This window comes from Peromyscus leucopus, chromosome 1 (assembly GCF_004664715.2).
Source record: "Peromyscus leucopus breed LL Stock chromosome 1, UCI_PerLeu_2.1, whole genome shotgun sequence".
Classification (NCBI taxonomy): Eukaryota; Metazoa; Chordata; class Mammalia; order Rodentia; family Cricetidae; genus Peromyscus; species Peromyscus leucopus.
In genome coordinates, this window is record NC_051063.1 from 188,930,698 (window position 1) to 188,957,573 (window position 26,876).

The 26,876-nt window shown below is 38.3% G+C and overlaps 3 protein-coding genes across 3 annotated transcripts in view; 1 reads left to right on the forward strand and 2 right to left on the reverse strand.

Annotated features, from left to right (window-relative positions):
- Nucleotides 1-26,876, reverse strand: part of LOC114683972 (zinc finger protein 420-like) — a 593,185-nt gene that overhangs the window by 247,257 nt on the left and 319,052 nt on the right. The window lies entirely within an intron of this gene.
- LOC114683980 (phosphoglycerate kinase 1-like) lies at nt 1,051-2,542 on the forward strand. Its single transcript, XM_037202723.1, is given in 2 exon segments — nt 1,051-1,791; nt 1,793-2,542. Coding segments are annotated over 2 exon segments (1,251 nt in total). The 3' UTR covers nt 2,303-2,542.
- On the reverse strand, nt 15,280-18,909 carry LOC114683977 (zinc finger protein 260-like). Its single transcript, XM_028858374.2, is given in 3 exon segments — nt 15,280-15,921; nt 15,923-17,597; nt 18,721-18,909. Coding segments are annotated over 3 exon segments (1,827 nt in total). The 5' UTR covers nt 18,764-18,909; the 3' UTR covers nt 15,280-15,812.

Here is a 26,876-nt window from a genome sequence, read left to right on the forward strand (position 1 = left end):
TCCAGAACCCAACTGCACATTTTTCACACAAACAACTTAACTGGGACAGGACAAAAAGGGCATTTAAAATTAAGGCAGCAAACTTACTGCTGCCGACAGTTACTAATTGCTAACAGGATTCAGGGTATCTATAAAAACAAATTTTTATTCTCTATGTCCCATTTTTTTGTCACATTCAGATTTATTGTCCCAGTCCTACACTCCTCTAAGGTCAACTTCTGGTCAGTTGAGACCATTACTCCCCACATCTTGTTTTGCCAAGTCCAGGATACATAGATTTATTGTCCCAGCCTTATAAGTTCAATTTCTGATCACTTCTAAAACTACTGGTCAGCAAATACCTTTGGAGGAGGAGAGGGGGAAGTATGTCTCAAGATGGCTACTGGTTTTTTCCCTTTCAGTGGTGAGAATTGGAGACCTGTGTTTCTGGAAACTTCCATGTCAGAGATGCTGCAGGGCTGGGAATCATGCAGAAATGGACCAGGGATGTGATCAGATTCTCTGCTGCTCATAAGGACACCACTGTCAGTTTTGCTGTATATATCTCACCATTGCAGGGAAGTTTGAAATCTTATAAACTGGGGCTCATCCTTATCCTTTGGCCAGAATATTCTCTCTCTCTCTCTTCTCTCTCTCTCTCTCTCTCTCTCTCTCTCTCTCTCTCTGGTTTTTCAAGACAGGGTTTCTCTGTGTAGCTTTGGAGCCTGTCCTAGGACTCACTCTCTAGCCCAGGCTGGCCTGGAACTCACAGAGATCTCCCTGCCTCTGCCTCCCAAGTGCTGGGATTAAAGGCATGTGGCACCACTGCCCAGCCAGAATATTCTCATGAACATAATCTCACAACATTGAATTTTTGTACTGATGTTTCAAACACTATTCTCTTTCCTATTTTGGATAAAACAAAATTTTAATTTATTAAATGAATCCTTGCTTTTATACTTCCATGTTATACCACTAACATATTCAAGAATGTGGCATTTGTATCTTATCCTATAAAGCTTGTTACTGCTCTTCCTCAGTCTGGGCCTCTTGATCTCACCACGTTGCCAAATGTCGCTTTCTAACAAGCTGACTTTGGACAAGCTGGATGTGAAGAAGAAGCGGGTGATGAGGGTGGATTTCAATGTTCCTATGAAGAACAACCAGATCACAAATAACCAAAAGATCAAGGCTGCTGTCCCAAGCATCAAATTCTGCTTGGACAATGGAGCCAAGTCAATTGTCCTTATGAGCCACCTGGGCCGGCCTGATGGTGTTCCCATGCCTGACAAATACTCCTTACAGCTAGTTGCCACAGAACTCAAATCTCTGCTGGGCAAGGATGATCTGTTCTTGAAGGATTGTGTGGGCCCAGAAGTAGAGAATGCCTGTGCCAACCCAGGAGCTGGCACTGTCATCCTGCTGGAGAACCTCCACTTTCATGTAGAAGAAGAAGGGAAGGGAAAAGATGCTTCTAGGAACAAAATTAAAGCTGAGTCAGCCAAAATTGATGCTTTCCGAGCCTCACTGTTCAAACTTGGGGATGTCTATGTCAATGATGCTTTTGGGACTGCACACCGAGCCCACAGTTCCATGGTGTGTGTGAATCTGCCACAGAAGGTTGGTGGGTTTTTGATGAAGAAGGAACTGAACTACTTTGCCAAAGCTTTGGAGAGTCCTGAACAAACCTTTCTGGCTATCTTGGGGGGAGCAAAAGTTGCAGACAAGATCCAGCTGATCAATAATATGCTGGACAAAGTCAATGAGATGATCATTGGTGGTGGAATGGCTTTTACCTTCCTGAAGGTGCTTCAACAGCATGGAGATTGGAACTTCTCTGTATGATGAAGAAGGAGCCAAGATTGTCAAAAATCTCATGTCCAAAGCTGAGAAGAATGGTGTGAAGATTACCTTGCCTGTTGACTTTGTCACTGCTGACAAATTTGATGAGAATGCCAAGACTGGCCAAGCTACTGTGGCCTCTGGAATACCTGCTGGCTGGATGGGCTTGCACTGTGGCACTGAGAGCAGTAAGAAATATGCTGAGGCTGTCACTCGAGCTAAGCAAATTGTTGGGAATGGACCTGTTGGGGTACTTGAATGGGAAGCTTTTGCCAGGGGAACCAAGTCCCTCATGGATGAGGTGGTAAAAGCCGCTTCTAGGGGTTGCATCACTATCATAAGTGGTGGAGACACTGCCACTTGCTGTGCCAAATGGAATACGGAGGATAAAGTCAGCCACGTGTGCACTGGGGGTGGTGCCAGTCTCAAGCTCCTGGAAGGTAAAGTCCTTCCTGGGGTGGATGCTCTCAGCAATGTTTAGTATTTTCCTGCCTTTTGGTTCCTGTGCACAGTCCCTAAGTCAACTTAGTGTGTTTTCCGCATCTCCATTTGGTGTTAGCGAAAGATTCAGCTAGTGGCCGAGATGCAGCACCAGGAATCCTTAAACAGTTGCACAGCATCTCAGCTTGTGTTTACTGCACTGGGATTTGTCTACATTCTTCAAGATCCCATTTAAGTTCTTTAGTGACTAAACCATTGTGCATACTAGAGTGCATCTATTTATATTTATCTGTAAAAGAAAGTGAGCTGTAAAAGCTTAGTTCTCTTTGAGTAGCCTCTGGTTAGCTTTGTCACCGTTCATGACTCGGCATGGAAATGAGATGAAATTCCAGCTGTAGGTTTGGAGAAGTTGTGATGATTAATAAAGATGTCCACTGGGGGGAAAAGCTTGTTACTTACTAATCACACGAGGATCAACTGAAAATGAAGACCCTAAATGGTCTTTTGGAAATTCCACAGTTTTAACTATAATCATTAACATTTACAACATAAACTGTTACCTTTAGTTTTCCGAGATGTATACACATTTTAGGTAAAGTGCACATTTTTATTTCTTAATTTTTGAGATGGGATATCTTTGTATTGCACTGCCCATGCTGGAACTCACTATGTAGACCATGCAGACCTTGAACTTGAAGAGATCTGCCTGTCTCTGCCTCCAGAGTGTGGGGATTAAAAGACTGAGCCACCATGTCCAGTTTTTGTATTCATCCTCAGGATTCTTTTTCAAATTATTTTGCATGTATGTGAGCTGTGTGTGAATGAGTCTCATGTCTCATATAATAAGTGAAATTCTCAAAGGACAAAGCACATTGTCATGAAGCTTTCTCTACACATGTGTCCTTTTGGTATGTGTTAGGCTTCTTTCATTTTTGTTCCCTGTTCCAGAAATATAATATTGAAGTATAATATTGTCAACACAATCCTACAGTTTCTTTCTGCCCTTGAGTTTTGACTGAGCTTTGTTAAAATTGAACTTTAAGTTATCTGAAGTAAAAATGCTCCCAAAATGGCAGCCTTCCCAAAGTGTACGACTGTTCAGAAATCATTTCTAGAACCCACTGTTTTCTCTTTATCTACTGAGCACAGTACTCCATTAGAAATCCAGATGAATTCTGAAGATTGTCTTCCCTACATACATTTCTCACATTACCCAGCCAGACCTGTTTACCATGGAGAAGAAGAAAAAAATCTTGGATGGTGAAAAGAGAGGAGACAGCAAAGGATCCAGATATGTTGGAGGCATTGAGGCAAGGTTGGCAAGGCGTTTGAGTGACAACAGAAACCAGACATGAAATCAATTTTGACACATTTTGTTTCATTAGAAATGATTCTGGGGAATTCTACTGAAAACAATCCCAGGATTATCCTATTGATGTATAAGTAATATTCTGTAAGAATTAATAGTAGGAGGAAATAGTCTTTGACTGCAAAAGAATGATGCTATCCCTATTCCATTCATATCACTGATCATGTCTTCATACTAATATTGACTGGTTTCCATTATTATATTTTTAATGTAGTATAAAATTTGCAAATTTGATGCCTCCATTCTTTTTCCAGCTGTCAGAATTTTGGCTCATTTTTTCCCTATAGATTCTATCTCTTTTAGGGTTAATTTCTCCATTTCCTAAAATAATGCTGGCAGGATTTTTCTAATTATTGCCTAAGATCACTGTAAAGTATTAAAGTCCATCTAAATTGTCTTGCCATTGATACATGATGGTGCCCCATAGTTTTCATAGGGATATTTCCAATATATTTAACATATCATGCTATGGTTTAAGCTTTCTTTCAAGATTTCTCAATGTTTGGTGTTTTATCTCATTTTAGAATTATTCTCTCTACTTTTTCACAAAGTATATACAGAGAATTTTATAGAAATTCTCAAAGCGAATAACCTAGCTGTCATCATAGGGCCTTTGTCCAGTGTCTATAGGAGATAGATGCAGAGATCCACAGCCAGGCACCAGGCTGAGCACCAGGAATCCAATTGATGAGAGAGAGGAGAGATTCTGCAGGAAGGGGACACCGAGATCATGATGGGAGGACATGTAGAGATGACTGGCCACACTAGTGGAAGCCCATGAACTGTCGACTGGTGGCTGTGGAGCCCCCATGGGACTGGACTAGGCCCTCTGGATATGGAAGATGGTTGTTTTGCTTAAACTATTTGGGGGACACCCAGGCAGGGGAGGGGTCAGGATCCATCCCTGGTGCATGGGCAGGCTTTTGGGAATCTGGTGCCTGTGGTGTGATGCCTTGTGCAGCCTTGGTGCAGTGGGAAGGGGCTTGGACCTGCCTAGGCTCAGTGCGCTGGGCTCTGCTGACTCCCCATGGGAGACCTTGATTTGGGGGGTATGTCGATGCAGGGTGGCTTGGGAGAGAGGACTGAGGAGTGGGAGAAAGGAGGGGGGATTTGTGGGTGGTATGTGGAGTGAGTAGAAAATTTCTTAATAAAGAAAAATGAAAAAAAAGAAAAGAGAAAAAAAGAAATTGCTTCAAATATTTACAGAACATAAACCTTTTACATTATCTTCCCTGTTTGAATAATGTGCTAGCAATGTGTCAATACTCCATAGGTATGGGAGGATTTTTCAGCTTTCAGTTCATATTCAATTCATTTTGTGAATTGATGCTTTCTTTGTAGAGGTCTCTCTTCTGCTTGACTTGTTTTTTTTTTTTCATTTTTAGAAAGAAGGTTTTGTTTACAGTTACATTTTGATTATAGAACAAGCAGGAATAACATGAAGCCTTTCTAATTGCTTAGTTATATTGAAGATAATAACTTTTGCCTTCAAAAAGCCATTTGTGTCTTTTATTAAGTTCTATTTGAATAGATTTGGGTTAAATTTTGTAATTAATATGTGTTGATATTAAACCGTTGCATAAATTTATCCAATCAGCATTACGTTCTCAACACCCTTAGTCCCATCCACGTTTAGTTATTTTTATTCTCTTTAGTCCTACTCTTATTTAATGTAGGATTTTGATCAGGTTTTATGCAGGTAGCCAGGATGGGATGTGTTCATATTTCCAACTGCAAGGTCATATGGAAAGATAGTTTTTCATGTCATCTCCCTACCCTCCAGATCTCACAATCTTTTGTCTCCTCTTCTGTTAGGTTCCCTGTGGTTTGAATATGTTGAATATTCTCATTACAGGCTCTACCTTCAACAGTTACTTGTTTTCAATATTTGACTAGTTAAGAATTTCTGAAATAGTTTTGCCCTTTGTGCACAATTTTCTCTGACCTAGGCTGGGAGCAGATCTGGGCTGAGATGTGAAGAGAACCATGTAAAAGCATTTGATTACTTGTACCCATAGCTTAAATCAGGAGCGATTTCTCTCCTAGGAATTAATTGACTTTCCCAGTCACAGGCTTTTATCCAGGTTTCCAATGGCATGCCTGTGTTTCCTTATGTGGAGCTATCTAAAGATCCAAGCAGAAAGTCTGTTACCCACTGTTAAAATGGTACACATACTTTTCCTAGAAGATTTGTATTGTACACAGGGTCAGCATCTGATATAACCACTGATGATTCTTCTGTCTCAGAAGTCTGTGGAGTCATTTTTCAAGTTTGAATGCCATGCTAGGGAGTCCAAGGTACTTTGAGAAACTGGGAGTGAGAGGTCTGCTGACTTCTCAGCATCTTTTTATTATGATGTAAAAGACCAAGTGTGGGTGTATGGGGATTGATGAGTTCTTTCTTTCTTTTTTTTTTTGGAGCTGAGGATCGAACCCAGGGCCTTGTGCTTGCTAGGCAAGTGCTCTACAACTGAGCTAAATCCCCAACCCCGATTGATGAGTTCTTAATAGCATATTCAGATCTGAACTTTCTCCTGGGACAATTATACTTTCTTTTAATTTACTTCTTAGGATAATGGTTTTCACTGAGGAGCCTTGGTTGCTATGGAACATGCTTTGTAGATCAGGCTGGTATCACCTCACAGAGTCTGCATCTGTCTCTTGAGTACTGGAACTAAAGACATATACCACCATAACTGGCATATTTATAAATTTGTGATTGTAAAATTAAACTTGAGATAACATCACTTTTGACATTCCTGAATACATCCTTTAAAAATCATCTCCTCCTCCCATGTGTTCACTTATACATTTTGTTGAGTTAGTGTAGAGAGAGTTGACACCCTTGTCTCTATTCTGATTAGCATAGGATTTTTCCAACCTTCTAATTTTGTGAAATGTTAGGTTTAATGTCTCTATCTTTATTGTGCTGACGTATTTCCCACTTTGAAGCTTTTATACTGGAAAATGTATTATTTTCCCACAGGTTTTGGATAAATCTGTTGGCATGATGATTTTTTTCTCTCATTGAACCTATATGTGGTGACAGATATTGACTTGTTTCTATGTGTTGAAACAGTTTTGCATCGGTTGCAGGAAATCTACTTGAATCTGTTTTGGGGTAACTTAGAAAATAATTTCTGTGTCTATTTCCATCCTTGAAACTGGTGTGTGATTTTTTTGTATGGATAATTTCTCTTGTGTTCTTCTTATGTATAGTTTGCTCTAATTATGATCTGCCCTGATGCTGTCATAGATGACCTGGGTTATTTCATAACTTTCTTCAGATGTACTTCTTTCTCCATAAATTTTAGAGCCAAATGTTCTTGGTTCAGTGATATGATTGACAGTTATTTTCTTTTTTTTTCCATCACAGACAATTTATTTTGTTCTATTCATTCACAGTTAATCAGTTATTTTCTTTTATCACTTTAAATATACACTTCCATGCTTTCCTGACTGTGGGAATGTTCACAAGACATCTGCTCATATTAGGTGTTTGGCTCTTTGTATGAAGATTGGCATTGTTTCTATACAGAGTTGTATTAAATTGTTTTGTTTTTGACACCTCGGTCTGAAACGTTGAGAAGAGCTCAGGTATTTGTTCAGAAGACAGAAACTCACAATAGAGCAACAAGGAAAAAATGGCTGCTTCTTTGGTAAGTACACCCTAGATCAGTGTCATGTCTACATTTAAAAAATGTATATGGAAATCATGCAGGCCTTCAATTCACTGCTTCTGATATTGTCTTCTAAACTGTTTCCTATGATTTTCTTTGTTTTGGTAGTCAATATTAAGTCTGGAAATATAGTCTGTGTAGCACAACCTTATCTCCATTTTACCCTCCCCCATTATTATTGTGAGGGCAAATGTTTCTGAGAGGGAGAGACCTGAAGAGTTTCCAGTTTTTGAGTAAGAGAAATTAAATTACTAAGCTTTTTAAGTTCTTCAATTACTATCTTTTCTCATCCCATGCTTTCTGGTCCCTCAAGTCGGCTTCATGACTAAGAGGAAACAGTGTTGTAAAAGCAGTTTCAGGTGCTGCTGGCTGAGCAGAGGATTTTGTTTCACCTGCATCTGCCTCAGAGAAAATTCCTCCCTGCACCTTAGGGCTTAGATCTATACTGTCCCGAATCAATACCCACAGGCCAAAAGCTTCCATGGGTATCTTTTCTGGCCTGTGTTCCTCATAATATTTTTTCCTTTCTGCTCAGATTCTCCTCCAGGAGTCTGCCTTCAGATTCCCAAGTCAGAGAACCAAGGACACAGTTCCTCTATGAACTTCAAAAATCTCTACTTGTCCTGGTTCCACCATAATCCTCCTAGTTTTTAAATTTTCTACAAGTGAATCTTTGAAGATCTGCTATTTTCCTGCCCCATTTCAGCACTAGGGAAATTCTACTCTTATCCTAAATTTCTTCTTACTCAATATTCCTATATTTAACTCTGTACTTTTACTTAATTTTTATAGATAGAAATTAAGAGGGGGGACCTAAAGAGAGAAATATTTGCTGCAGCCTCACTTTTCATGTTGGCATTTCTTTCAGCCACTTTACATTCACGGCCAAAATAGAAAACCCCCGCCTTAAATTATACCACAAAACTGGACAGGTCCACTGCTTCCTGCACGTCTCCTAACCCTTGTTTCACTAAGTCCCTCTCCCTGTTCATGACACCATCTGTGGGAGACCTGCTCCCACTCTTTCCCAGGGTACTCTAGCAGACAGAGGGATGAGAAATATTTAAATAGGAATATAGTGGGGAGAAAAACAGAAATAAAAACAGAAATATGGGTAGCTTCAGGAGTGCCTGGATCAATATCCACTGACCCCTTCTGTCTCTTCTAAAGGGCTTTTTAGAGGGATGCCAAGGGGTGAGGCAAAAGACCTCTCCCTAGCTCAGCAAAGTGCTGACCCTTCCAATCACCTGGTAACCATGCATATGGTCAAGCCATCTCTTAATGCAGCCCTCAAATCTTACTTGGAAACCTCTGTGGACCTCCACAATTCATTCTAGGACTAGTATTTGGTCAAGAATCTCCATGATACACACCATTAACCATGAACAACATTCCCAACTAATGTACACCAAGATTCCCACTCTGCCTAATCACTGTCCACACTGACTGTACTAAAAAATAACATAACTTGCAGAAAATGCAACAGAAAGAACTGAGACATACAGTATTAGTGGAGATCCAACTTACTGCAGTCACCATCCAAATCAGTGTGCACCTTCTTAAAAAACCAAGCAGGCCAAAACTTCATATAAAATTCAACTGTATCACACATGTGGTTTTGTATGAAATGACTAATTGTAGTACATTCTTGAAATAACAAGTAATTACTCACTGATTAACATGCATATAAAGAGCAACAAAAACACTGAGAAATGGCTACCAATTTCTAATTCAAACATAGTGACACAATTGGTCAGTTGTACTGGGTAGCCATTCCAGCTTTGGTCTGGAAGTTCCAACCCCCACTGAGGCTTCAGTAACTATCACACCTACAAGGTGGGGCCAGGAGAAGGCCCTGAAGACCTGAGATCTGGATGTGCCAGGCTGTCTTGTTTCCTGGACCCTGGATGCTAGAGGTATACCGAGGAGAGTTCTCCAGAGAACACCACCAGACTGTGCTGCGTCTTTCCCAGAACCCACAACCTACCTATCCCTTCATTTGTAAGTTACACCACTAAATAAATCTCCCTTTTAACTATGTGGAGTGGCCTTAATAATTTCACCAATAGTCAGTCTTTTCTGCCCTAGAGATTATAGATTATAAACAATTTCTTTCCGAAGGAATGCATAATTTTAGTGAAATGAACAGTAACGCTAAGAGGATATGAAAATTTGAAAAATCTTGATGCTCAAAAAACCTTCACAAGATTAATGCAAGATTCAAAACATATTACAATTATTGCAAAGAGAACCATTCATTGAGCAATGGTATGAAGACAGACAACAGGAGATATCAATGGGAACACAAAATAGAAAGGTTTTTAGTACTTTAAAAGTTTAATAAATCAACGTACTGATGGTATTATATTAGGGACTGAGAAAAGGGACCTAAAATAAAATCTATAGGAAATACAGAAAGAATACAAGTCAGGAGATTAGGAAACAAAGATGCAGGAATATTTCTAGATCTACAGTATCCCAACATCAAAGTAATGAAATTCATATAAATTATATGAACACTCAAGGTACATACACAGTCAAATAAAGTGGATTTGCCCCTAATATTAATTCTTACATAAAGTCAGTACATGTACAATAGGATAATCTTGAAATTATTTACAGTAGACTAATCCTGATTTTTTTATAGAGAAACAAAATGTGGCAAACCCAAGCTTATTTTCCCATTTGTTCACTTGTGTTTTTAAAACTTGTACTTTAGCTTATGGTCATCAGTATTTTGACAGCACGTATGTGTGTGGTCTGTTTGTGGTTTATACCTGCTGAGGTCAGAGGAAGGCATCCTATCTACTATAATTGAAGTTATGAATGGTTGTCATCAGTGGTGCATGTCCTCTTCAAAACAGCAAGTGTTATTAACTGCTGAGCCAACTACCTTCCCCACTCTATTTCCAATATCACTGGAACCTCTCAATACACCTACCTAAATTGTCTCAAAATAACTGGTACATGTGGTACTGTCTGCTTTCTCTCCACCTTCCAGGCCTATTTGTTCTGCTTCACATGTGAGAAGTCTGGCTTATAAGTGAGTCCAGGCTATGAGAAAGAAATTTTACAAAATATTTGTATTTCTAACACAGCATTGTGCTCTATAAATAAAGAGAAAACTAAGTACAGGGTTTAGAACAGAAGATTCCATAATCGTCATGCAATGTCACAGCATTAAAATACTCCTTTTAGGGAGCATTTTTCACTTAGCATCAGTGAATTTCCACCACTCCTAATCGCAGCTCAATCAAAAATCGAGTGTTGGCATGGAACTGAATGACTGTGATGACAATATTTATACACTACTGAGTTTCTTAACTTATCATGGACTGACGGTAAAAGAAGTCTTACACTTTGCAAAAGGACCAACATGAAGAGCAGACAAAGAACCATGTGATATTTCTTTCTCCTCTCAGGTTCTAAATTGACACTGTGATACATGAGACTCATTTACACTGAGCTCATAAACTTGCAGAGTAGTTTCATTGAAAACTCAATGAACAATAAGCAGAAAGAGAGATAAGTACACTCAAAGAAATGACATTACTAAAAATTCATCAACAACCAATCTCTGTAAAAAGCACCATGAGCAGTGTCTAGACATTGCCTTTCCTCCTGAAAGAAGTATGCAGCCTTAAAATGAAACGCCATCAAGACCTGTAATTCAAAGAGAGTGTGTGAGCGGGCTCTGTCGGTACAGTGCCTCAATCCTAGCAGTAAGTAGGGACACGCAAGTAGATCCCAAGTCCAGACCTGTCTACACGGTGATTTCTGACACAGACAGGGCAACAGACCGAAATAATTAACAAAACAGAGCCAAAACCAAATAACACCCATGCAATGTATCCATTCATCCATGGGAAGAGTGCGTTTGATGTGCCAAGGAGACAAAAGACCACTAGAGTCAGTTTCACTGATACCAGTGAGTGATCAGAATTATTTAAAATATGCTCTTCAAATGTGTAGTAATCTATACTGCATTTTATCACTGTAAATATAGTGTGGCCTGATCTACTTTAGAATCATACATACTGCAATTTTCCACACTCTAATGTATAACATTAAGAACTTACCACATGAGCCAGGCAGTGGTGGCGCACACCTTTAATCCCAGCCCTTGGGAGGCAGAGCCAGGCGGATCTCTGTGAGTTCGAGGCCAGTCTGGGCTACCAAGTGAGTTCCAGGAAAGGTGCAAAGCTACACAGAGAAACCCTGTCTCGAAAAACCAAAAAAAAAAAAAAAGAACTTACCACATGAACACACATTTCTTAATGCCATATTTATATCCTAGTGTGCATACATGTCAACTAGAAAATTAATGTGGAGTAAAGATTTGCTTAGTAAATGGTAGTGTTTTTAACCACTATTGTGGGACTTGGGGAAATTATATTTTTATTCTATCAAATCTGCACTGGTTCCTCTTAGATTTTCTAAAAAGTTATTTGTGTATGTCTAATCTGCAGGGATAGAAGCAACTTCCTTGAATAGTTAAGTGATACAACAGAGAAAGTTTGAAATCATTTATAAGTTTAAATACCAAGATCTTTGAAATTGCCGAAATAACATGAAAAATTTATTTGCATACAAGAGATAAAGCAAATCTCATAGATTATCTTCTGTAAATATACTAGCAACCATATGATAAATTAAAAGGACCCTGATAAGTCCCATTTTATATGATCTAAAGTTTACTGACAGAGGTAGAGGCATATATAACAGTATTTTGAGAGCCTGGATCCAACTGCTAAGAAGCAGAGAACTGCAGCTGCACTGGGTTTCTGTTCATCCCATGGCACAGTTGACTCATGAGTTGTTGCCCAGGCTGTCCCACAGGGTGTCCTGCAGCTGAAAGGAATTTTCCTGTGCCTGCAAGATGATGTCTGATTCCTAAGAATGTAGGTCCCGGAGGTCCCTCTAGGAATTCCTATCAGGCTCCTGTAATCTGGCTCTTGACCACACCCTTCTTTTCTTTTAATTTAAAATACTATTTAATGTACACTGTGATACATGTAAATGGTATAAAGTCCATTTAAATTGTATATTTAGATCTTTGCATTTGTGTCACAAATTATATAAAATGTTGTTTAGATTAATTGTCTCTTCCTCACACAATTCCATTCGATTCTTCACTGCACTTTCTATCAGGCCTTCATCACTGTCAGAACATTTGCAATGACCTAACAGTCTTCTTGGTGTTTAAGACCATACACACTTTTTTTTTGGGGGGGGGGGGTTCGAGACAGGGTTGCTCTGTGTAGCTTTGCACCCTTCCTGGAACTCACTTTGTAGCCCAGGCTGGCCTCGAACTCACAGAGATCCGCCTGCCTCTACCTCTGGAGTGCTGGGATTAAAGGCGTGCACCACCACCACCTGGTGACCATACACACTTTTAATGTAGTGTGTCAGTCAGGAGGTTTTACTGAATTTGAAGACCAATTTGCTTGTTTCAGACAGGCAGTCTGGAGCTTGCATTCTTCCCCTCAGCCTCCCAGAGTACTGGAACTACAGATGTGTACTGCCAAGCTTGACTTTGGATCCAGTTGCTTTTCTTTTTCCTAGTGCTGGGATCTACATCAGGGCACTACTGCAATGAGCAAGTGCTCTGTCATTACGATACCGTTAGCCTGGGAGAATATTTTCCTCTGCATACCAGTGATCTCCACAAATAAGTACCTCTATTTTCTCCTCTTTCTTTCTTTCTTTCTTTTTTTCTTTCTTCCTTCCTTTCTTTCTTTTTCTCTTTCTTTCTTTCTTTCTTTCTTTTTCTCTTTCTTTTTCTTTCTTTCCTTCCTTTCTTTCTTTCTTTCCCTCCCTCCTTCCTTCCTTCTCTCTTCCTTCCTTTCTTTCTTTTTCTGTCTCTCTCTGTCTCTCTCTCTCTTTGGTGTTTTGAGACACTGTTTCTCTATGTAACAACCCTTGAAGTCACAGAGATCCACCAGCTCCTGCCTCCCAAATGCTGGGATTAAAGACCTGCAGCCACCACCACCCAGTTACTGTTTCTCTACTTAATGATTACTCAAGAGCCTTCTAATAATCACCCCTATTGCATGTTGTGCAAGCTCACTGCCTCAGCAATGATTATCATGTCTTTGTCTCTCTCTACCTAGTTGAGGTGGGTGATTTTTATAACAGAAAATTGCTACCATTTCATGATTTTGAAAGACATGTCTTCCTGAACAGTATTTTATCCAAAATAAACAGATTGAAAGTTCAAAAGTTCTACTTCCTACTCTGCCACAATGGCTCATTACTGTTTACAAATATCTGCACCTAAACTCGCCTTCAAGTCTCAGGGGAAGTAAAATTGGTGCCAGTATTTTCTCACAGGACACTAGAAGCCAGGCAGATGATGGTTTGTGAAGGCCAGGCTGCTGGACCACACCCTTCTTAAAATATTGCTGAATGTTCCAATCCTCCAGAGCCTGTGCTTCATTTGCCATCAATTGTGATGATTGTCACAGGCCCACTGTTTTGCATCCACCCCATTCTATCCACACACTCTTCCACACAATTTCAGCTGTCAGCTGTCAGTGTATCTGGACCAATTTTACACAGGCTTGGCACATGTTAGTGGCCACCACAGACAAGAACGGTGTGTATACATGGTTACAAAATGAAGAACATAATATAGTGTAAGGGGTGCAAGGTGAGATGTCTTTTCATTTTGCATGTTTACAAATTTAAAATGACACCTGAAATTTGTGGTGAATTAGAATAATGATGCAAAGGTAATCAGAGGGGTTTCAATCCATCAAACACCTGAAATTGGAATTCCCAGAGTCTGGCCAACTGGTTGTAATGTCCAGATTGTTACCAGCCAGGCCAGAGACCTAACTTTCCCCTGTCTGCTATCTAAGGTTCAACACATCCCTGATGTAGCAATACTGACAGAAATTATCTATGAACATTTAAAAACAGGAGCCTGAATTTATGCAAGATTGCCCTCACCATTAGCTCATGTTTCAAAAAACTACATTTCTGAGAACACCAAAATATTCTCAAACAATATTTTCCCATGAATATGACTTTCTACTTGGATTGAAATCTGAATTATGTAATGATTTGGATTTGTTCACTGTAATATACCTAAGGTCCACAAGTTCTTAGTCTTCCTGTTTTTAGTGTTGATATTGTAATAAAATGCTTTAGCATTAGACTAAATACATTTCCATATTTTCCCAGTACCTCAAATTGATTTTTCAGCACACATTTGGGGATTTCTAAGCTGTCTATAAATATGTATATTTTGTCTTTTTTATACACTGTCTCTTTAAAGCTTCAGAGTTTCATGATATTTGTATGGATGGACTTACACATGAAATGAAGCTGAAGCTATATCCTTAGCAAAGACATTCACTGAGTTTTGTTTCATGATGAATATTCTGGGATGTCTTCAATATTGGCATTGTATAAAGGATTTAACAAAAGTAATTGAAATTCACTTCTTGGGGCTTCTTTGGTGATCATGTAGAGCAGGCCATGACAACATCAGTAGTATTTGCTCATGGGTAGCAATTTCTGAGGGTGATTGGCGTTTAGTTGAAATATGGGGTATTAGTGTGAGTTCAGAGCCATGCATGGAAACAACACAGTTTGCATGAATTTGTTGCTGTTTTGTAGCTGAATTTTCATTTGTCATTTTGCACACCTCTCTATCACTCCTCCTAGAATGCAAGGAAGACAGCAGCCTTCTGAGGTTCCCAAGCCATCTACATTCTGTATATATAGAGTCCTTTAGCTTACCCAAGTACTACCCCTTTAATACACGAATAATTAATGGGTTCAGTACATGTTTCATGAAACACTTTTCCTGGAGAGATGCAACATATATACATACATCTATTCACCCCAAATAGGAAATGAAAACAGAACCAACTGTAACTTGTGGACTTAGTCAGCTTTATTTGCCTTACTTAAACATGAGGAAGGAGTATTTTACCAGAGTAAAAGGGACATGAAGACAGTTGCCATCATTAAAATCCAAAGAGCATGGGATAAACTTAATGAATACTGAGTACCCATAGAACACATAGGCATATCTACAGATTAAGAGCATCCAGTCTTGGACACACAATTTGCAAAATCTCCTTCTAACTGGCATGGTTGGTCTGGGTTTCTTTAATTGAGGTAAGCATACTGAATCTTGTCAGGTTCAGGGATTTCTTTTAAGTTATTTTGAATGACGTAGTTCCTGTCTATATCAGCTTCCCTTCAAACTGTATCATTTCAGTCTCTAGAATACTGTTACACAATAGCATATTCTTTAGGCTTCTCAATGTTGTCTTCATGACGAAGTATTTGAGATTGAACAAGTAAAAAGTTTTAATGAAAAATTTCTTGCATTGTCACATTTTCAGAATTTCCCTCAACATAATGTCTTGTTTTCTAAGATTAAACATTATTAAAGGTTTTCACGAGTTTCTCATGTTCATGATTCTCCAGTGTGAAATTTCAAGTACAGCTAAGGACAGAGCTTGGTTAAAGCGTGTGCCACATTATTTCCTACAGAAACTTTTGCCCCAGTTATGAATTTTCAGGTGTTTTCTTAGACTTGAAATGCAGGCAAAGACATTTCTGCATACATTACATTTGTAATGCTTCTGTCGTATGAATTCTTTGATGTGTTCTAAGGCTGGTTTTCTGGATAAAAGCTTTCTCACATTGACTACATTTGTAAGGTTTTTCTCCTGAATGAATTCTCTGATGAGTTCTAAGATTAAATTTCTGGGTAAAGGATTTGTCACACTCATTACACTGGTAAGGTTTCTCTCCTGTATGTATTCTCTGATGAATTATAAGATGGACTTTCCTGATAAAGGATTTGTCACATACACTACACTGGTAAGGTTTCTCTCCTCTATGAATTCTCTGATGAGTTCTAAGACTGCCTTTCTGGGTAAAGTATTTGTCACATTCATTACATTTATAAGGTTTAATTCCTGTATGAACTTTCTGATGTCTTCTAAGGTCGGTGCCATTGGTAAAGGATTTGTCACACTCACTACATTTGTAAGGCTTCTCTCCTGTATGAATTCTCTGATGTCTTCTAAGATGAGAGCTGTAGGTAAAGAGTTTCTCACATTCACTACACTTGTAAGGTTTCTCTCCTGTATGTATTCTCTGATGAGTGCTAAAATTGCTTTTCTGAGTAAATGATTTGTCACATTCACTACATTTATAAGGTTTCTCTTGTGTATGTATTCTCTGATGAGTTCTAAGATAGGATTTCCTGGCAAAGTATCTGTCACATTCACTACACTTGAAAGGTTTCTCTTCTGTATGTATTCTCTGATGAGCTCTAAGACTGCCTTCCTGGGTAAAGGATTTTTCACATTCATTACATTTGTAAGGTTTTACCCCTGTGTGAATTCTCTGATGTCTTTTAAGACCTGAACACGTGCAAAGGGATTTGCCACATTCATTACATATGAAATATTTCTCTCCTGTATGGATTCCACAATGGTATTCATGGTGTAACCATGTGTAGAATGTGCTAGTAGCTTGTTTACATCCAGAAGGTCTCTCTGTTCCATGACTTTTCTGATGTTTTGTATGACCTGAGCAGCAGAAAAAGGATTTGCCAAAATCATTATATTTGTAAGTATTCCCTCCAGTGTGGAAGCTGTAATGCCTTGCCAAGTCTGATGTAGGAAATAAGCACTTACCACATTCCGTACATTTGTAGGGTTTTTCTCCAGAATGGATCTTGTAATGCACTTTGAGTTGGGACAAAGGCAGAAAAGATTTATTATATTTTGTACATTTATAGGATTTCTCTCTAATATGAGCTCTCTGATGTCTACTGAGACTTGAGTACATCTTGAAAATTTGTCCACATTGCTTGCATTGCTGTGGTTTCTTTGCACTGCTGGCTCGTTTCAGTGTGAGTATATGTTTAGGGTCAAAAGATTTATCATTCTCTGCATTTTTCTGTTCTTCTATTGCTGTGTGGATTAGTTGATTTTGACTAGTGATAGAACAGAAAACTAAAGAGTTTACACATTCTTTGTATTTGCAAGGTTCTTCTCCAGTGTTCCCACTTGCATGTCGATTTATATCTAACGATTCAATAGAGGCATCTCTGTGATTAAGCAATCTGTCCTTGCACTTTTCTACAATGTCATTCCTGTCATACAGTGTACTCTCAGAAGATTCATGAATACCTTTGCCAAGCTCATTACATTGAAATGGCTTCCCTTGGATATTCACATGATCACGGAAAATATGCTTTGTGCCTTGATCCAAGACATTCTCATATTTATCACATATGCGATGGTTCTCTGGAAAATTAACACAATTTGGAATAACAGAGATTAATGCATGAGTAAAAGATCAATAACTGATGTGTTTGAGACATGTAAACTAGAAACTCTCAGGAAAGACATTTTCTGATTCACAATCATTAAATGGAAGCTCCTGAGAACCTCCAATGTGATATGTATCAAACGCAGGGACCAATAACAGGCGTCTCATTCTTATCTAAACATTGTACCTTGCAGAAGGTAGGGCAAAGGGGTGATCAAGCAATAAAGAACTTTGACAAAGGAGCTCAGATGAAGAATGCTCCTCTCTATTTTCTTGTTTATGATTTTGAGACAGAGTCACACTGTGAGGCACTGCTGAGATAGGAGCTCAATATAAAACCCATGGTGATATGGAACTCAACATACCCTCTTGCTTCAGTATTCAAAGTGCTAGGTTAAAATCATCCTGTGGCAGTTAGTCTCCTTTGAATTCTCAGAAAGGAACTTTCCATAATGAGAACACCTCTCAAAAATTAAATAAACAAAGGAACAACAAACTCACAACCAATAGCTCTTTCTCTACCTATAACCTCTGAACTTTTTTAAAATCAGAAATAAATGACTAGTATAATTTAATAGTAAAATCAAAATTCCAAATATTATGTGTACTGTAATACAGTTCCTTGCCCTGAATATACTTTTTTTTTTGAATTTTGAAGTTTTCACCAAAAACTATATAAGAGGGCTAGAGAGATTACACAGTATAATTACTATGTTACTTTTCCAGAGAACACAGAAAAATGTAAAGGAAGCATCATAAAAAAGGTAAGTTAATAACCAGAATTCCCCTTAGTGCTGGGAGTCTCCAGACAGTTCAAAGAATGAATTTATTTATTTATTTATTTATTTATTTATTTATTTATTTATTTATTTATTTTGGTTTTTCAAGACAGGGTTTCTCTGTGTCGCTTTGTGCCTTTCCTGGAACTCACTTGGTAGCCCAGGCTGGCCTCAAACTCACAGAGATCCAACTGGCTCTGCCTATGATGGCTGGGATTAAAGGCGTGTGCCACCACCGCCCAGCCTAAAGAATTTATTTATATACAAAATGGGGAAAACAAAGGATGAATGAGGAATTGTATGAGAAGAACATTCTTACCCACAAAGACTAGATTGTAGTAATTCTCCAGCATCACATCCATGTACAATGCCCTCTGGGCAAAGTCTAGACATTCCCATTCCTCCAGTGAGAGGTCTATAGCCACATCCCTGAATGTTAACAGCCTCTGTAATGGAAAATTACCTAATTACCATAGGTGCTGCACAAAATGCTATCCTAAGTAAAAGAGATCTAAAGAATTTTGTCTTCAGTTTGGATTCTGTAAGTGCTGCAGGCCGCAGAAAAATATCGTAAGAACTCAGCTGGTTATGGCAAAGTCACTACCTGAAGGAATCAGGGAATTCCTCCAGAGGAAGCCAAATCCCAAGGAGTTTTTGGTGTTACTTGACTTGTTATATATCAGCTGTATTCTGTTATGAAAATCATGTTTTCCCATTTGACTTTTCCCTAAGAAGGCTAACGGTGTGGACTGATCACTCTCTAGACATACACATTCCAGGAATTTGGAGAACAGCCTCAGGAAAGGCTTTCTCTGGAATCATATCTCCCCTAGCTACTTTCAAGGACTAGCAGTAATAACAGTCCATATGCAAGTCTCCTGATTTAAGGTAAATTCCACAAGGAGACACCGCCTAGGTGAGGTGGACCTTAAGTAATAGCTTTACACAATTTAGTTCAGACCCTCCTTTCTTACAGCCTTACTCTCTTTATAGAACGTTAACTCCTTACCTAACCATTTCTAGGAATATTCAGATAACCTTCTGTGCTGACAGCTATGCTCAGCCAGTACCCCAGTTCAAGCCTCCCTGTAATTATTATTATTGGCAGCAACTGGACAGGTCCATCCCCAGATGGAGGAAAGTACCTTATCAGAGATACCTCTGTACTCTCTAAGAACAGACTTAAGCATCCAGGCTACCTGTTTGAGAAGGCCTGGCAGATGTGCCAGTTAAGCTTTACTTCCTCCTTTCCCAAATCTTACCTCCAGTTCCAGATCTCCCTTTAACTATCACCAGAGGCATCTAGCTCTACACAGGTTGCCTAGTGACTGAGCACACTTTCACCCACCCTGCAGATAATCAGCAGATAGCTTGGACAGATAGGAGCCACAGGAAAAAAGAAGACAGTTTATTTTCTCCCATTGACCTAGCAACTTATAGATTCTTAACGTTTTCTGCCAATCACCTTTAAGATTATAGTTGAGCACATAAGAGCCCTCTTCTTAGATATTACCTGAATCTAGACTTTAATTAATTCACTTCCCCATTGGTCACTTCTCTTTTGGGGTTGCAATGATAATTAACAGTTATTGCCTCCCTATGTAATTCTTATCACCCCTCTGTTTGACCCTGGAAGCCTGGCTTTGCACAGCTAAGGGAATAATGCTTGTAAGTGCATATATACCAGGACTTCCAGGGCATGTGAAGGACAGAGAAAAGAGAATGGAAGAACTAGATGGGTAACAACTTGAGAGGAACAAACTGAGATGGGGAAGAAGTAGATTGAAGGGCTAGAAGAGAGTACTAGAGGAAGGAGATGGAAGATGAGGAAGAGCCAGATGGGGAAGTACTAGCTGGGTAAGAACAAGGTGAAAAGGACCTAGATGTGGCAGAATTAAGACAAGAGGATTACGATAGAACTTACAGGGAGCAATAGATAAACAGAGAGAAATCAGGCAAGATAGGAACTAGGCACGAGAACAGAACTGAAGCTGTGTATAAAGGATGTTATGCCAGAGGAATTAAAGCAAGTGGACTACAGAGCTCGGTGTGCTGAGATTCTATTTCCTGAAAATAGTCCTCGCCGTTAGTCGTTCTCTCTCCTGAGCTCCTGGGATGTATAATATTAAGGCTGGTCCCTCTAATATTATACAAGATGTAAAGACTTTTAAAGTCCTTTAAAATGTATATGTTCCCACCACCCTCAAGGCATTTCACAACAAATATTAACCCCAGTTCTATAAGAGCGAATGCAACTCATCTGAACTCTACAGGCAGGAGGCATACAGAGCACACACATACATTCAGGCAAATATACTTACATACATAAAATTAAATTTTAATTAAAGATACTTTCTAAGCTAGTCAGTTTTTACTGTATTTGTAATCTCTGTGAAAATGGGGTGACATAACAGTCTCAAAATCAATAAATGTGTTACACTATGAAAGATACAAATTTGAGCACAAGAGGCTGTAATGTATCTTTATTTGTTACTGTCAAACAGGACCCCAGTGTCACATCTCAGATGGTCAAGTTATGATGAGCAAAGCTATTTTTCCAAATTCTACAACTGTAGATTAATCTTGTCTGCAACTGGGTCCCAACTTACTCTGTTCTAAAATTCTCAGTTCACATTCTGAGACCCAGGTACAATGCTGCAACATTTCTATATAACAAATAGGTAGAAGATAGATTTCAGATTCATGGATGAATTAAAATCAGAGTTTTGTTTTGTTTTGTTTTTTCTTTAAAGAGTAAGCACTGTGACATCACTGGACACATCCAATATCCCAAACAACACATAGAATCAAACACTTTGTAAAGTTATTTTATGAGAATATCTTCACAACCATGAAGTATTAGAAAGAATGAATATTATTTACAGTTTTCTAAAAGTGGACACAAGCAATACAGAATATAACAATTTCATATATTCCATATGGTGTTTCGCTACAGAATGAGAAATACATATGTAAATAAATGGCATATCTGACAATGCATTCAAATGAAGTAGAAACATTTTCTGTGAATGAAATAACGTATTAAACTGAATGATGATTACACTAACTTTTCACTAATTTTACATTATTGTCATGAGATTGGGTTAAAAATTTGAATCTTCTAATTTCTACTTTATTCACTTCTTCAGTATTAGAGCTCATTCATTTAGCAGTATTTTAGGCTGCATAGATAATTATCACCTGTAATTCTTTCTTCACTGTTGAAAGCTAGAAGATGCAAGGTTATATACTGTCTCTGTCACAAATGTGCACAAAAATGTAAACCCATTGTCTGGGAAATGACTGAGAGGTTAAAGGCACTTACTGTTTCTGAAGATAAACATAATTTAATTCTCTACACACATGGCAGCTCCTGACAATGCCTGACTTCAGTGCCAAGGGTTTGGTGCCAACCACAGGCATCTAGTGGCATAAGGCATCATGCAGTGTCCATAAAAATATGCAGATGAACACTTATATGTTGAGTTCTAATAACATAGAATATTATTGTATAGAAAGAAATAGAGTCGGGTGGTGGTGGTGGTGGTGGTGGTGGTGGTGGTGGTGGTGGTGGCACACACCTTTAATCACACCACTCAGGAGGCAAAGTCAGGTGAATTTCTGTGAGTTTGAGGCCAGCCTGGTCTACAGAGTGAGATCCAGAACAGGCACCAAAATGACACGGAGAAACTCTGCCTTGAAAATCAAGAAAATGAGAGAGAGAGAGAGAAGAGAGAGAGAGAGAGAGAGAGAGAGAGAGAGAGAGAGAAAGAAAGAGACAAAGAGAAAGACAGAAAGAGAGAGAACGAGAGAAAGAAAGAGAGAGAGAGAGAGAGAGAGAGAGAGAGAGAGAGAGAGAGAGAGAGAGAGAAAACAGAACCATCACGACTACTGTTAAGGATTTCTCCCTACCAAAAAAAAATAGCTTCAGCAAAAAGGAAAGCATAGGGTGGAAGGAATCTTCTTCCTCCAAAAAATAAAGACAGCAAAGTAATTAAGAGGGACATCCATTAATGCTTGGAAATTGATGCCTGAAGCATAGCAACAAGTCAATGCTGTCTAGAAAATTCTTAGGAATATATTTCACATGATAGAATTAAAAGTGGGAGACAGCAGTACATATGACCCTTATGAAAAGTAAAAAGAGAAAGACAAAAATAATCATCTGTCTACTGAGAACTGTACAGAACCTGTCCTGAGACAGATAGATTTGAGGTGTCAACACACCCATCATCACTGTTTGACATAAAATGCCAAAAAGAGATACAAGGATTCTCATAGACAAATCCATTTTATGGAAAGAGAAAGACACGTTATTCTTTCCATTGCATGCTCTCTAGAGTGCTGTAATATTTACTATTTGGATTCAAGTCAGTGAATCTCTTCTAATTGTACTTTTGCATAAATTGCTCAGTGATGTCAGTGAAAGAAGAAGGTCAATGTATTTGCATGTAAACACTCATAAGCATGTTTCTGGAAATCTGACCATCCAAAAAATTCAATCTATGAGGCACTTGAAACTTCCTTCCTCATGAATATAAAAGAACACATTCCATTCTATGTAGAAACTGTCAATATATTTCATAGGAGCACCATTTATAATAGATTCTCTTTCAGAATGGCAGGTATTAATTCCAAGAAAATGTTATGTCCTCACAGTTTAAAATAGAGTGAAAATATAGTGGGATCAGACTGCACTACATAGATGAATGATCTAAAGACTTACTCTTGATTATCAGAGGAAAAACAAAGATAAATTTTAGAAAATAAAGACTTTAGGTAACATTACTAGAGGTAGAGAATTAAAGTCTTGAATAGCTTCAATAACAAAAAAAATTTGCAAAGAAACGTGGACATGACACTGACCTGAGGAGCACTCATCACAGAAGCATTCATTCTTCTTGTTGCTTTTCACTCAGTTTCTCTATCAGAAACACAGACCAGAATTCTTGGTGAAACGTCACATCAAGATGTCAAAAATACAAAGCTCAAATTAATTCAACTGTTATGGATAATGCCCAATCACATAAAAAGACTTAAAACCAAAATGATAGCAGTAAACTTTTCAACATTCCTACATACAGAATTGAAAAACATATTTGGAATGGAGAAAGAAAATGACTACGGACCTCATCATTGCATCCAGAAACATGAGCTCTTAAAATTCACAGAGAAGAAAGGGCAAATAAAAAAGGTATAAAATAGCACAGGTCACCCCATCAAGTAGCAGTGCGAACCATCATTAGAGGCAAAGTGTAGATAGAAAAATCAGAAAGAAATTATTCATCAGAACACAGGAAATAATGCCTTTATAATATATATATTAATTCCTTTATAAAAGGAATTAATGAATAGAGGAGCTTGGGAGTAACAGACTATGTCCAACAAATAAACCATTAAACTACTATTTCTAACTAGAATGAAGCAAATTATTACCAGTAGTATTACAAACCAGACTAGGAAAAAAAACACATAACAAATATGAAACCCATGACATCAAAATCCTGGTAGAATGGAAATGCCATAAGACAAACCAACAGATTTTATAATAAACTGCTAAAGGTAACAGGAAGAAATGGAATACAGCTGAACACAGACAAGGGTAAGAGTACTACAACAATTCCAAGAGTACAACAGGAAAGATGAACAGCATGAGCTGGAAAACCGTAAGGAGAGGAAGGTGCATACAATCTCCAGTCTTACTGAATTCAGAGCCATAGGAGAGAATCACAAAAATCTGAATGACCAAAAAGAATTAAGGATAAACAGGTAGCAAAGTCACCAAATTCCTTTTTAAAGATGATGTGATCACATATAAAACTTGCTATACTCACCTTGGGAAAAATCATAGATTTGATAAGTGCTTTACATATAATTAAAGAGAAAAAAATAACACACAACATCAATATGTTTCCTATTTATTAATAATGACAATTTGCAAAATAATTTAGGAATTAAAGACATTCAAGCTGCTTCCAAAAGAACTAAGAAGAATGCTAAATAACAATGAATTTGCTTCTATAAAGAAATTTTTAAAGCATTCAGAAAAAAATGAAAAATAATAGTACACAAAGAAATGGACTTGCATGCACATTGACTGATTAACAAAATGGTGTATATGGTTTGTGTTGGTGAGGGTTCCTACAACTGCCATGGAACATGATAACCAAAAAGCAAGTTGGAGAGGTAACAGTATATTTGGTTCACACTTCCATATCATTTTTAATTACTGAAGGTAGTTAGGACAGGAGCTGAAACATGGCAGGAACCAGGAGGCAGGAGCTGGTGCAGAAGCCATGAAGAGGTGTGACTTACCAGCTTGTCACCCATGGCTTATGGAGCCTGCTTTCTTATAGAAGACAGGACCACAAGTCCAGGAATGGAACCACCCACAATAGACTGTACATTCCTCACCAATCACCCTTAAGAAAATACCCTATAGCCAATTCTTATGGAGACATATTCTCAAATGAGGTTCTCTCCTCTCTAATCACTCTAGCTTCTGTCAAGTTGACTTAAAACTATCCTGCACATGATTATCTTATTAACAGCAACCCGCAGAACTGAGCAATCCTATATGGGAAATACTGGTATTTTCCACAAAAGTAGCTATGGAAATAGTTACATAGACACAGGAACATCACAAATATTAAAATGATATTGAAGAAAGTGTATTCCTTGGGGTATCACAGGATTTGATATCATAATACAGAGGCACAAGGATAAAGACAGCATGGACCTACAAATAAAGAAATATGTAGAAAATTGAACAGAACAGAGATTCCAGAAAAAAAAACATAAAGCAGAGGGTTTAAGTAAGCTGAATAGGTCAAAGACAAACCCAGGAAAAGAGAGTCTTTTAAATATTCTCTGCAGGGAAAATGACTATTATGTGTAAATGAGTGATATTAGACCCATATTTCTCCCCCTACATGAAAACCAACACAAATCAGATCAAGGATATCCCTGAAAAACTTGAAATGCTAAAAGTGCTAGAGGGAAACATAATTAAATATTTAATAATTTAGAAATAAGCAAACATGCTGAAAGAGATTCCAGGAGCACAGAAATTAACCAGGAAAAATGACACAGGGATTTCATGGAGTGCAGAGCTGCTCAGTTAGAGTACAAAAAGAATGCATGGTAACTAAGAAAGTGAAATGGATACTTAGGTTTTCTTCATACAATGGACTAATACACAAAAAACTGCTTAATGAAGTTCAAACTGTCTCTACAAGCAACATTGGAGTGGGAACAAGAGCATCAGTGGGGTTAGGAATAGAAAATAATGTGTACTGGAGGATGGGCAGTGGTTGTGTCATGAAAGGCAGGTGAGAAGAGTTGCCTTCATGAATTGAGGTTTCTAAGAGGAAGAATGCAGCCTTGAGACAGGAGTGCATCATGAATGAATAATTCCACACTGTGTTCTTCATATGTCATCATAAGGCAAGGATTAAGTTGAAATGACAGCATTAAAAGCTACTGCTCAGGAAAATGACTGCTTCCATACTGATAGGAAGAAAGGGCAGGAGAGGGTGCTCTTTTCTTTGACTAAACATAGAAAATTGTATCCAATATGAACACACAATCACAATCTGGAGTCACAATATGGAATTTTTGATACCTGGGAAAAGACCACAGACTCAATCCAATTATAAATTAAATTTATTGATTAGCTACTACCAAGATGAATAATTTCTCAGTCAACTTTGAAATTATCATGCTTGAAGAGTAAGAGGAAGGGTTTTTAAAGAGAAAAACAACAAGTTCAGTGTCTACACAGGTAAGCAAAACCTGTTCTGTTCTGCCCAGTTAAGTGGTAAAGGCAATCCTCCAACAAACTTGGGGTATCTGTAAGCAACTTACAGGCACATACAGACAACCAATACAACAAATAGACAGTCATGACGGTACACTTTTGGGTGTCATTGAATCAGGGTTACTGAAAATTTATCTTCCAGGGATTCGAATCAGAGAAAAATGGATTAGGTACCAAGATGGATACCTACCATAAAATGGAGTTTCTATAACATCACATTCTCCACTGGCTCTATATCATATGAATCAAATAATTGATTCACATTTATGTAGGGTTAATGGTTGATATTTTAATTAAGACTTTCAACCAGATCCTAGCGCCTATCTTATGTAAACCTTTTTGTAACTCTCTGACATTTTACAGATATTTGCAATACTGAAGTACCCTGGATGTTTTAGTATGCTAGTAAGTACCACAGATAGTCACTTTTCCCTTTTGACAATGACAGGGAAATGGCTGCTTTGGTAGAGGGGAACTAGTTTCCTTTGGACCTAACATTCCAGCCTTTTGTTAATTGTAAGGAGTGATGTAGTCTCTTTTATAACTGCTTCTCAGCTGAAATAGGACATTGTTTTCAGGGTCCAGGAATGCTAGAATGCCAGTCAAAATCCAGAGGACACAAGGTACACCTGGTTTGCTGTCCATGTGCTTTTATT